Genomic DNA, 13,941 nt, shown 5'->3' with positions numbered 1-13,941 from the left:
ATTTACCATCTTCTCTCACTACACTATAAACCCCAAGAAGGTAGGAGCCCGGAACAGCGTCAGACACATCTATTTGTTGGAGAGAGATAGGGAGGGGGGAGATGAGAACGAGTTGTTCATGGTATTGTAAACTGGTATGAGCCTTCCCGTAAGTACCTCGACAAAATATATTAAAAGTCACAAAAATGTTCTTATCTACTGCAGAATGGCTAGCGAACTTGATTAGATGTTTAGCCTATTTCAATTCTTTCCCACATGCTTCAGCCCAGTCTGAGGCCTGACCTCTCCATGTCCCCAACTCCAAGGAATCCGAAGAGGGTGAGCTCATGACGTAGCCCTTTCCCCCTAGGTTGCTGTAGCGGAAAGAGAAACTGTTTGCATACTCTTTGATTACTTCCAAATATACAAATGAAATAATGGGAGAATAGTTACCACTGGTTCAAATGCTTTGTTACTTTAGGGAAACAACTTTTAATATAGCAAACTGTACATATGGCTAGGAAGATTTAAGGTACATTTTTAAGCCAAAATATACTTGCTACTTGAATGTTAACCATCTTGTTGCTCAGGATAACTTTTATATTCTCTTTTTTCTAGAGGAGGGAAAATCAAGGAAATATCCTGGAAGAAAATTCCCAATACACAGACTAAAAATTTGCTTCTTCTTTTCCCCAGACAGCACTTAAACGAATATATACAAGAGCCATAGATTAAAACAGACTACTCTTAATGGATAAAGAAGATGTGGTACATATACCACACGAACGAAATGAAATTGGGTCATTTGTAGAGACGTGGGTGGACCTAGAGACTGTCATACAGAGTAAGTCAGAAAGCGAAAAACAAATATCATATATTAACCCATATGTGTGGAATCTAGAAAAATGGTACAGATGAACCGGTTTGCAAGGCAGAAATAGAGACACAGATGTAGAGAACAAACGTATGGACACCAAGGGGGGAAAGCTGGAACTGTGAGATTGGGATTGACAATATATACACTAATATGTATAAAACAGATAAATAATGAGAACCCGCTGTATAGCACAGGGAACTCAACACCACTTCGCTGTACGGTAGAAACTAACGCAACACTGTAAAACAAATGTACCCCAATGAAAAAAAATTTTTAAAAAGCAGACTACTCCTGATAATTTATGCTAAAATAATTAATTAGATGATAATGAACCAAAGTCTATATCTGCTTATAGCTACTCCTGTGTGTTAAAAGCAAGGTCAATAATGGGAAAATAGAGATAAGTAATCAGGGTGTTTTTTTGGGTTTTGGCTGTTTTTTGTTTGTTTGTTTTTGATGCTCTTCTTTAAATGTATAATGGGTAGTGTCTGGAACTATCTGTCTGGCTCACAAGATCTTTTTATACAATGTAACACTTGCCTCTGGTCACAACTAGCCAAACTACTAGCAGATATCAGGCTGGAGTAGTGCCAGAGGTCCTTCCCAAGGAGTCTGAAATTAGAGCTGACAGAGGCAGACAGGATTTGTCAGGCTGCCTGCCCCCATTTCCCTCACCCCTCTCTCTCTCTCTCTCTCTCTCTCTCTCTGAATAGGCTGGTACTGTAACAAGCAGATCAAGATGCTGACTGAGAACTGAGGAAGATGCTTTGCAGAGAGACAGAGAGTAATGAAGCCAATGCACAGAAACAAATAGAGATGACAAATGGAAACCAAATACTGCTTCGATTCCTGGTAGATTTCAAGTTTCTGGACCCAGATCTTTCTGAGGACCCACTAAATTCCTTCTCTTGAATTCCCTGAGACATCCGGTATCTTTATAATAAATTCCCTTTTTGTTTAAGGTAGCCCAAGCTGGTTTCTGTTACCTGTAATCAAATATTCCAACAAAATCTGGGAACAGTAATTATAATAAATTATTTCCCTATATGTTGTAGTATTTCTTTTCTGGCATAATCCTTCACCATGACTGGAAATAAATCCATTGATACAGGGTGATAATAAGAATGTAACTTGAAAGGAAGTAGATTCAGAAGTGAGAGCCTTAAGCAAAAGAAAAACAGAAATAACTTCTCCAAAAAAGCTAAGTCTCATGTTCCCTCAGAAATCATCTCATGGAGGACAGCAAGCTTCTTCTGAATAACATCTGACTGTACACACTTCCAAGAGTAAACCCAAAAGAAAAAATGTGAGCCAAAGAAAACAGTGATTTTTCTCAATAATGCCAAGTAAGTCTCCAGCAAGCACCAAAACAAATTTATCACAGCACACAAAACAGGAGGGGTGGGGGAGTGGGAAACCTTCTGGAGATAGCAATTTTGCAGCTGTTGAGATGGAGCAACCTGGCACGATATTCAACAGTGTTAAAGCTTACTATCTCATTCTTTGCAGGAACAAAAACAGTGATCAACTAATGCCGGTAAACTGAATTTCATTGATCAGAATGACAAAGCAAATATGCATACGAAAAAGTACAACTCATTTTTTAAATACTTACATTTAAAAATTTACAGATACTTACATTTTTTGCCGTCATGTCAAATTGTATTCAATTTAAAATTCTGTAAAGCCATTAAAAAACAAAAAACCAAAAGAAAACAAAAAACTTCGTCTTCAATATTCTTTAAAAGAACATCCTGTTAAAGGGAAAAAAGGGAATAATAATGTAATAATAATAATAAGCAACATTTATGTCATATTTACTATGTGGCATGCATTCTTCTTTAAATTATCTAAATTAACCCTCACAACAACACTGTGAGATAGGTACCATTCTAACTGTCATTTTCCAGATAAAAATTGAGATTTAGAGATGTTAAATAATTTGACCAAATCAACTCAGCTAAGAAGTGACAAAGACTGGGCTTTGAAATATTATACCGTGCTGTTTTAGATAATCCACTGAAAGCAACACCAGGGCTTCTTGGAGAAACAGCCACTCCCAGCACTGGGCAGGTAATGTATAAGATAAACCTAGAACATTGTGTTGTACCTAAAGTAAGTATGGGCTCGAAAAAATGATGGAGACCTATGAAAAGTATACAGGAGCCAGCTTAAAGGGTCTACAACTTAAAGGGACAACTTAAGCCAGTTTAAAGGGGCAATTAAGCACCTAAGTATATACTGATAGCAACAGACTAGAACAGATTCTAAACCCATTAAATAATAATCCAGGAGTCCATACTGATAGAAACAGATAACGAGGAGGAAGGGAAAGCTCTTCTCTGCAATACAATGCCAACTAATATGTATAAAGAAATGAAGCAGTTAGAAAACTACCGATTTGTAAACACTGTGATATTAATGGATTGGGCAAGAATCACCAAAAGATGCTAAAACTAGTAGATGAAAGTTGGTGAGCAAAAGGATATTTACATAGTCTTGAAATATTTCCCTACAAAATACCTCTTAATTCCAATTTTACAGTGCAGAAACCTGGCACATACCACTTCATCCAAGGTGATCAAAGCTACCAAATGACAACCAACAATGAGACAAACCAACATCATGCATCTCCTCAAGTGCACTGCAATGGATACAGTATCCCTTCTGAGGTATTTCCCAAAACGTATAATCTAAATCCAATCATGAGGCAGCAACTGAGAAATTCAAATTGAGAGACATTCTATGAAATAATGGCCCGAGCTCTTAAAAAAAATTAGAATCATGAAAGACAAAGGAGGCTTAAAGAAACAGTCCAGATTTTAAAAGACTAAAGTCATATGAAAATTAAATTTAATGCATGATCCCGGACTGGATTCTGAACCACAAAAAATAATTGCTATGAAGACCAAGGGCAATTGGAGAAATCAAAACATGGTCCACAGGCTAGATAACTGTATTGTTTCATTTCTTGCTTTTGATCAGAGGATTGTGCTCTTTTTTTTAAGTAAATGTCCTCATTCTTAGAAAAAATATACCAAAATATTTAGTAGTGAAAGGGTATGATAGGAGCTACTTACTTTCAAATGATGAAAAAAAAATATAATCTCTATATATGGAGAAAGTGGGAGTGATAAAGCATATGTGGCAAAATGTTGACAATTGGTGAATCTGGGTGAAGGGTACTCAGGAGGTCTCTGCCCTATTTCTGCCACTTTTATTTTAAAATTATTTCAAAATTGGGCTTCCGTGGTGGCGCACTGGTAGCGAGTCCGCCTGCCGATGCAGGGGACGCGGGTTCGTGCCCCGGTCCGGGAAGATCCCACATGCCGCGTAGCAGCTGGGCCCGTGAGCCATGGCCGCTGAGCCTGCATGTCCGGAGCCTGTGCTCTGCAACGGGAGAGGCCACAACAGTGAGAGGCCCGCGTACCGCAAAAAAAAAAAAAAAAATTTCCAAATTAAAACTTTTATAAGACATTCAAGGGGAAGGATAAAATAAAATTTCACTTCAAAAAGGCCATAAATAATAGGGGCTTAAAGAAATGGAGGCTCCATATGTCCGCCTTCTCTGCTAGAATTTGAATCTACAAGTCAAACTGTTGGGGGTTGGGGGGGTGGGGAGATGGTTTTACTTTTCAGTAAAGCAATGTAATTTTTCAATGATAAAGAAAACATATATTTAAAAACCCAAGCAAGACCTGAACTACGACTGTGATTTTTGCTTTCCCACTGTAGCTGCAGATCTGTTCACGTCTGTCATGACCTAATATGAAAATCAAGTTCCCACAATGGAACTGCTTCACATTTATCAGTTATTTGTTATGTCCTCTTCAGTGTTACAAATATGATGTAAATAATAAAGTACAAGTTCATGACATCCCATTCACCAAACTACCTGACATATTCACACTAAGGAATTTAAGGCTAAAATGTAAGTATTGCATTTTGAATGCAATTCAAATGAATTCATTTTGAATGCAAGATTAATATTTTAAGCAAGTTTAATATATCTACATAAAACTCTGTAGCTAACAGATATGAAACATCTCTTTAAGCACAGACTTACAAAATTTGTCCACATACAAAATCACCAACGGAGTAGCAACAAATTTCAGAGACAATATCATACAGATTATGGTCTCTGACCACAATGAAATTAAATTAGGAGTCATTTTTTTCTAAAGTTGTATATTTAGAAAATAAAACTATAGCATGGCTAAAACAATCCATGAATTAGAGAAGGAAATTTAAAATGTTTAGAACTGAATGACAATGAAAACAATAATAAAAAACGGTAAAGAGCAGCTGAAATAGTACTTAGAAGTAAATTTACACTTCTCTTCATTCATTAAGTAATCAACTTAAAAGCTTTTTAAAAGATCAGTGGGAACTCAAAGAAAGAAGAAAAGAAACAGAAGAGTAAGAATTAATGAAATAGGGGGCTTCCCTGATGGTGCAGTGGTTAAGAATCTGCCTGCCAATGCAGGGGACACGGGTTCGATTCCTGGTCCGGGAAGATCCCACATGCCGAGGAGCAACTATGCCTGTGCACCCCAACTACTGAGCCTGCGCTCCAGAGCCCGCGAGCCACAACTACTGAGCCCACGTGCCACAACTACTGAAGCCCACGTGCCTAGAGCCATGCTCCGCAACAAGAGAAGCCACCGCAATTAGAAGCCCGCGCACCGCAAAGAAGAGTAGCCCCCGCTCACCGCAACTAGAGAAAGCCTGTGCACAGCAATGAAGACCCAACACAGCCATAAATAAATTAATTTTTAAAAAAAAGAATTAATGAAATAGGAAAAAAAAATTAAAATAACAACTGGTTCTAAGTGTCCTGCTTGAAGTAGACATATAATAAGCAGCAGTGTAGCAGAGTGAAAAGAGCATGATTTTTCTTTTTTTAACTTAGGCTCAGTCTGAGCTCTGACACTTATTAGCTGTGTGACCTTGAACAAGTGACTTAACCTCTTTGAGCTTCAGTGTCCTCATTTGAAAAATAGGTATACAGAGTTTTTCAGGGTTATATTAGTGAAACAGGAGGGAAGGGGGCAGGGCACAACCTTTGAAAGAATGACATAGCCCTTGAGGTTACGACATAAAACAGGTTAGAACCAATTAGGTCCAAGAGGGCAGAAGATCGACTTCCAGGAGACCTTGAGCCTCATTACAGGCCCACTGTAATACATTAGCATATGCTAAGCGACACACCCACTGGCGCCATGACAGTTCCGAGGCCAACCATAAAAGGCCAAGAAGTGGACAGTAGTGGCCCAATTCCTGGAAATCTCCATCCCTTCTCCTAGAGAGGTGGAATAATCCTCCCACTCGTTAGGCTATGAAATTACTCAGCCCATAAAACCTAACCACTCCATATTTTGGGGCCTCTTGCCTTCTGAGATGGCCCACACTCTGTCTGTGGAGTGTGTTTTCCCCAGGACCATTCTCACCTTTTCAGACGGACCACATTCAGTTTTCGGAATGTGTATCTCTCTAAATAAATCCACTTCTTACCTATCACTTTGCCTCTCACTAAATTCTTTCTGTGACGAGACATAAAGAACCTGCGCTTCATTACATCCTGAGACAAGATGTGTGATCTCAATTAAAAGACAGTGGGTTCAAGTCCCAGTCTGGGTTTTGGCTGGGTTTGAGTCTCAACTTGTGGGTTCAAGTCCCAATCTGGGACTCAAGTCCCATCTGAGTTGTGCTGTTTCATTAGGAGTAAGTTAGATACATTGTGTCAAAGTGAAAAGCAACTGTATCACCCAAGGCAATGTAACAAATGTCCTCCAATTTATAAATACATAAAAACTGAACACTCCAAACAGCCAAAAAAAATCAGTTTTAAATATTTTTTAGATGGTCTTATGACCTATTGAAATATAGTTATAACAACAACAAAATAGACTCTTTTCTACCCAAAGTACTTGCTAAATTTTAGAAACCTGCTGTATCTACCTAAGGCAGATCCTGTTGCCTACCCAGTATCATTTTCCTCCTCTTCCTTAGGAGAAGCTGAAGGTAGTAATATGCCCAACTGAAACTACTACATTCTGTCTCCCCCTCAGATGGGTTGACCATGACATAATTCTAGCCAATGAAATATAAGCAGACCATCACCGGGCTGGGCTACTAGATTCAGCTAGTAAATGCCGTTTTCCCCCCTCCCCATTTCTTCGTTTCCAGAGTATGCTTGTAATGGCTAGTGCTCCTTGTTTCCATGCATCTGCTTCCTTATTATACTCAGTGTTCAGTATGGGATTATATTTCCTAAGGGCCAGGTTGTTGAGTGACACTGTTACTCATGCAAACAAGAAGAAATTAACAGGGTGTTACTATTTCAACACACTGTAACAGGAGGCAACCAATAAAAATACTTTGTAGCCACATTAACTGAGCTTAATAAGACAAAACACAATTTTGTTTAGTATTCCCTTTGCATCTTCTCACCAAAGATAAGCATAAACTGCAACCTCTAAATGTTACCTAAATGATAAAAGTTCGAAATAGAGCCAAAGTACATGAATATTTTGAGCACATTTACATTAATATCTCTGTGCCTCAATCTCTTCATCTACAAAATAGTATTAGTACATCTACTTAATTAAATGAGTCAAGACTTGGAAAATAATTAGGACACTGCCTAGCAAAAGGTAATCAATGTTAAAGAAAAAAGTGGTTCACTGACTCATGACAAATTAAGGTTTCTTCCTCCAAAATAAATAATACTTAATTCACATGTAGTTGAAGTGATAAATACATTTAAATGTGGTAAAATGCTATTACATTTAAATCCAAGTTTACAATGCTATTACATTTAAATCCAAGTTTAAAGGAGAAAAAACAAGTGTTTAACTGTGGTTAAGAAAAACTCATCTAAAATTAACAAGAGTCGGCAATAACTTCCTTCATTAATTTATCTATCTATCCAGCATTTACTGAATACCCACTATGGGCAAAACACGAATCCAGGTACTGGAGACGTCCTAGTAGATGACAGAAACAGGAAGCATAAACCTTCAAGTGTAATTTAAATGATATAAAATTACATTAAGATAAATGTTATAAAAAGAAATGGGATTGCAACAGACATCTTCATTCAATTAAAAATGAAGAAGTATGCTGTACAGGCTTTGAGTGATAGCCTATAACCTTTTAATTAAAAATATACATTTCTAAGTATTTTTAAAGCTTTTATCTTTCTTTTACACTGTCTTCATTTGCAGTATATGACTTAAATCAAGGGCCTAGAAAGTAAATAAATGCAGCACTGAATGTTTCAAGAAACTACCATCTTTGGCAGTATTGGTGATTCTCAAAGATAAACCAGTCATGTGCACTGATGCCTTATGTTTCATCCAGACTCAACAATTGTACTCTTCCTGTCACCATGCTCTGCTGTTGGGTAAAAAATTAAGTCAGATTTCTTCTTCCAGCTTCATGAACACATTATGTCAAGCTCAAAAAGTCAATCTTAGTGACCTCACCATCTGCCATGATCTCTTGTCAGACTCAGACAATTCAACTCCCACAGATGGTCTCAAAATGCAAGCCCCTTTCCTTTCCAATCACAACTTAGCAGCTGTGGGCACAAAGCCTTTTAAATTGGTACAATGTTAATCAAAATATAAGGATGAAAGCAAAAATAATTATGAATACATTTACAGAACTAACATCACTTGAATCGGGGTTTGTAGACTTTCTCACACTGCTGAAAAAGATGTTACTAAAAATTAAATTTCAGCAAAGCCAGCATATTTCAATGGAAGGCAATAGTAATTTTAAATACATGCTCACGTTTCAAAGTTTGGAAAATATACACAACAATAAAACAGATAACAAATAGCAGCCATAATCCCGCCTCTGAGAGGCAACTACCATAAATTTTTTTTTTTTTTTTTCTTGCGGTACGTGGGCCTCTCACTGCTGTGGCCTCTCCCGTTGCGGAGCACAGGCTCCAGACACGCAGGCCCAGCGGCCATGGCTCACGGGCCCAGCTGCTCTGAGGCATGCGGGATCCTCCCGGACCGGGGCACGAACCCGCGTCCCCTGCATCGGCAGGCGGACTCCCAGCCACTGCGCCATCAGGGAAGCCCTACCATAAATTTTTGATATAACTTTCTTCAGTATTCTCTTTCTGCACTCTAACTTTTGATAAATGGTATTAATGAGAAGATATTTTCATAAAAAGTGACAGTATGTAACTTTTTCCTAGGTGATGAGCACATCTAAGTGCTTCACCTATATAATCTCATTCAATTCATATCACAACTCTATCAGGTAAATGTTATTACTGTTCGCATCTTACACATGGCAAAACTGAGCTTTAGAGAGTTGAAGTAATTTGCCCAGTTAATCAACTGCGTAAATGGCAATGCCAGAATATGAAGTCAGGATCTTAGACCAGCAGACATGTTCTTAACTACTATGCTAATTTGTAAAATATATTTGCCTTGAAATACAATAAATATATCCTCAAAATAAAACAAAATACATAATTACTATTACAATAAATCCATATATAAAAGGATAACTTACTATACCAAAAGAATTATTTTCATATAGTACAAATCATATATCATTGGGTCAGGTTTTTCCCCTTTTTAAAGGTTCTTTATTTAAATTTCAGTATTAAATTTACGTTTATTTTTCTGGGTAGGTAGTAAACTTCCTCATTTTTTTACAGCAATATAGTATTCCTTTACATTGTTACACCATAACTTATGTCACTAGTCACCTACTGATGGACATTTAGATTTCCTACATTTCTACACTGGTGACAGTAATCACATTTTAGTGACTCAATCCTCAGTGTTTGATCTGCTCTCTGACCACCCTGCCAGCTCTGTGTTGAAACACTTTCCCATATCCTTCTCTCATCTAGGTCCACTGGCCTTCCCCTCCGTTCTTCAAAGACAGGCTCTCCTGCCTCAGGGCCTCTGCACATTCTGTTCTCTCTGCCTGGAACTTTCCCCAGCAGTTAACGCTCCTTCCTTCAGATCTCTTCTCAAATGTCACTTTCTCAGGGAAAACTGTCCTTCTCCCACTACCCAGACTAGGTCAGGAGTCTCCAGTTAATGCTCTCCTACCTTCTCCTTTCATAGTACACATCTGGTTGTCATTATTTATTTGTGTGATTATCAGATTGTGGCCCATCTCTACAACTGAAGAGTAAATCCCACGAGGGCAGGGACCCTATCTATTTTGTTTGTTTGTTTTTTGGCCGCACTGCACGCCTTGCAGGATCTTAGCTCCCTGACCTGGGATAGAGCCCAGGTCCTCGGAGTGAAAGCACTCCTAATTCCCTGGAGGTCCTAACCACTGGACCTCCAAGAAATTCCCAACCCTATCCATTTTGTTCACTTATTATATACCCAGTGTCTGGCACATGGTTGGAACTCAAGAAATATTTGTTTTTTGTTTGCTTTTTAAGAAATATTCATTAAATTAATTATGTACTCAATATTTTATTTATTTTCATGCTTTAATAATATATGATAATCTCATTTAATATGACTTGGTAGCAGAAAATGAGAAAACATATAAACATTGAACACATTCACACATCCGAAATGCCACTAAGCTACATAGCAGAATGTGTGTGTCACTTTCCTGTCATGAACAAAAAGTGTTTTGGAGCCAGCATTATATCTGTGTTCATTAATTTCAAAAAATGGGAAAAATTTTCTAATAGGGTATATTTAATTTCACTGATGTTTAAGGTGAAAAGAACAGTAGGCAAAAGTTAACTTTTCTTTTTTTTTTGGCTGCCCCAGGTCTTAGTTGCAGCACACGGGATCTTCGTTGTGGCACCTGGGTCTTTAATTGCAGCATGCGGACTTCTTAGTTGCGCCATGCAGACTTCTTAGTTGCAGCACGCACTCTTAGTTGAGGCATGCGGACTTCTTAGTTGCAACATGAGAACTCTTTATTGTGGCAGGCATGCGGGATCTAATTCCCTGACCAGGGACTGAAGCCGGGCCCCCTGCATTGGGAGCGTAGAGTCTTACCCACTGGACCACCAGGGAAGTCCCAAGAGTTAAAATTTACAAGCTGCCCCTTCTAAGAAACCATCAACATCTTACACTTAAAAAAGAAAAAGATAATTGCTTTTACGTTCATTGTTCACCTATTTTAACTGAAAAAAAATGTGTCCAGGTTTACATAAGCTTTCACCTAGGATGCTACACAATGATAAAAACTGGTTAATACTACAAGCAATCTGTAACAACTTTTAACAGAGTCTTCTACATATGTGCAGGGAAATTACGAATAATGTTGTCTGAGCACTACTTATTGGTTCACTTATTCAGTAAATACTGATTGACTGCCTGCTGCTTGTCAAACAGTAGGCTGAGCATTAAAGATACTTCGAGAAACAACGAGACGGTCCCTGCTTTCATGGAGCCTACATTTTAACTCTGAAGGTAGGCATTCAACAATGTTTCCCAATTAGCTATGTAATTACAATTACTATAAGTGCTAAATAGGCAAAAAAAAAGATGCAAAGGAAGCACGTACAACAAGGGTCTGGAACTCTGGTGGTTTTAAAGAAGATTCCTCTGAGGAAGTGAAGTTTGAGCTGAGCTCAACAGACAAACAGAGTAAACCACTGGCAAAGAGAGAGGGGGACCTCACAGCCAGAGGGTGCAAACATGACAGGGGAATGCTCAGAGGAAGAAAAACATATGGCAAGTTCCAGTAGCTGAAGGAAGATCTATGTACCTGAAAACAAAGGGCAAGACGAGGAAAGACTGAGAGAGAAGGTTGGAGGCCCAATCATGCAGGACATTACTTTTTTCTTGTCTTTTTAATTAAATTAGGGGGAAGCCTTGGAAAGATTTTTAAGAGCCGAACATCTGAACCAGAGATACCAAAGATTAAGTACAAATTACGTGCATTCTAATTCTTGAAAAACTGGTAATATCACCTATAATATTCTGTAATTCTTTGGTAACTGAAATATTCACTCACTTCCTGACTATACTAGGTTAAGTGTATATTCATCATCTACAATTCATTTATCTAACAAACACCTTATCCCATTAGAACAAAACTCAAAGCTCAGAAATAAGCCAAAAAAAAAAAAGTCCCCAGCTCTCAAATTAGCTTTCATAAAACCTATGCACTTGTCAGTAACTCAAGTACACAGGCCTTTTTTCACTTGATTTTATTTAACATAAAATTCTTGGTAAATTTGCTTATCTTGATTTTCAGGGAGCAAATGGGTTAGGCACTGCTATAGGTGAGTACATTGACAAAGTAATTGACAACTGGCAGCTTAATACTAAGGAAAACTAGACATATTATATTTTACCAAGTAAATTCACTGAAACAGAATTTCCCCCGGGAGTTCCCTGGTGGCCCAGTGGTTAGGACTCTGCACTTTCACTGCCGTGGCCCTGGTTCAATCCCTGGTTGGGGAACTAAGATCCCGCAGACCATGTGGCACCGCAGGAAAAAAAAAACAAAAAAAATCCTCCCTCATTCCCTGGCAAAACCACATTAATGACATGGTCTTATACAAGCTTTCACAATAAAACCTAAGGAATATTATTGTTTAAAACATTTTCATAGATCAAAACATTTATTATTTGTTAATTACAGAAAACAAAAGTTAAGAGAGAAAACTTATTTCTGCCCTGACCAAACAAGCAACATCAGAAGAAGTTACCCAAATTTAGAAAAAAATCACATTTCAAGATCCTGCCAAGAACCTAATAGAAAGCTTCTTTTATCAAGTGGTACAAGCCAAAATTTAAACCATTAATCAATTTATGCACAATGCATGGATTAGATCACCTGTTGTCCATATGCTCTTTAGCAAAGTCTTGTTTCCAGATAAATGTAGCTCTAGATAAGTAATACAAATGTTAAGATTTATCCCTACTTGATACATCACAACAGACTAGATGAGTTTTTAAAACATCATTTGGGTATTAATATAATTTACAGACAAAGTATTGTACAAAAAACTATGCAAGTGTAAAATGTTCAATTCACCTAAGGGTCCAAGAAGAAAAGAAAAATGGAGGCAATCAAAAGGAAGCAACTGATTATATAAAATAGGTAAGTAATGAGAACCTACTGTACAGCACAGGGAACTCTACTCAATGCTCTGTAGTGACCTAAATGGGAAGGAAATCTAAAAGATTGGGCATACGTATATGTATAACTGATTCACTTTGCTGTACAGTAAAAACTAACACAACATTGTAAAGCAACTATACTCCAATAAAATTAATTTTTAAAAAAGCTTAAAAAAAAAGGAAGCAATCAGTGAAGAAAACAGTAGAGTTTCTAATCCTCATTTAAAACAGCACTGTTCGGGCTTCCCTGGTGGCGCAGTGGTTGAGAGTCCGCCTGCCGATGCAGGGGACATGGGTTCGTGCCCAGGTCCGGGAAGATCCCACATGCCGCAGAGCGGCTGGGCCCGTGAGCCATGGCTGCTGAGCCTGCACGTCCAGAGCCTGTGCTCCACAACGGAAGAGGCCACAACAGTGAGAGGCCCACGTACTGCAAAAACAAAACAACAACAACAAAAAAAACAGCACTGTTCTTATATAAATACTTCATCTATATCCAAATGGAAACAATTTTATATCCAGCATCATCACAAGAGCTACTTACTATATAATTACCCAAAATAACCTACAGAATAGTTATTACCTCCATTTTACAGGAGGGAAAACTGAGTCAGCTTAAATAACTTGCACAAGGTCATATACAACCAAAATTTGCAATAAAGTTACTACATACATGTTCCATGATATCATAAAAAGATGAGTTCCAAGCAGTTTTAATTTTAAAGTAATTTAAGAAAGTTTGTATTGTATATAAATGGCGAAGAATATAAACTATTATATAGTTTAAAATGATCTAAAATCAACTTCTGTATACTTCAATAAAAGTTAATTAAAAAAACTAACACAACATTGTGAATCAACTCTACTCCAATAAAAATTAATAAAAAATTAATTAATTAATTAATTAAAAGAGACTTCTAGAAAAATGGCAGAGGGTAAGAACATTTGTCTTGGGACTTCCCTGGAGGTCCAGCGGTTAAGACTCCACACTCCCAA

General features: G+C 37.7%; 1 protein-coding gene across 4 annotated transcripts in view; it reads right to left on the bottom strand.

Annotated features, from left to right (window-relative positions):
• Positions 1–13,941, bottom strand: part of TFDP2 (transcription factor Dp-2) — a 172,427-nt gene that overhangs the window by 130,273 nt on the left and 28,213 nt on the right. For all 4 annotated transcript variants that reach the window (XM_079922942.1, XM_079922940.1, XM_079922941.1 and 1 more), the window contains one exon: positions 2,496–2,610. In XM_079922942.1, coding sequence (XP_079779068.1) covers positions 2,496–2,510 — 15 coding nt within the window. In that variant the 5' untranslated portion in view covers positions 2,511–2,610. Of the gene's footprint in view, positions 1–2,495; positions 2,611–13,941 lie in introns of those variants that run through there.

Source organism: Stenella coeruleoalba (genome assembly GCF_951394435.1).
Source record: "Stenella coeruleoalba genome assembly, chromosome: 5".
NCBI lineage: Eukaryota > Metazoa > Chordata > Mammalia > Artiodactyla > Delphinidae > Stenella > Stenella coeruleoalba.
This window is presented reverse-complemented; position numbering and strand designations above follow the sequence as displayed.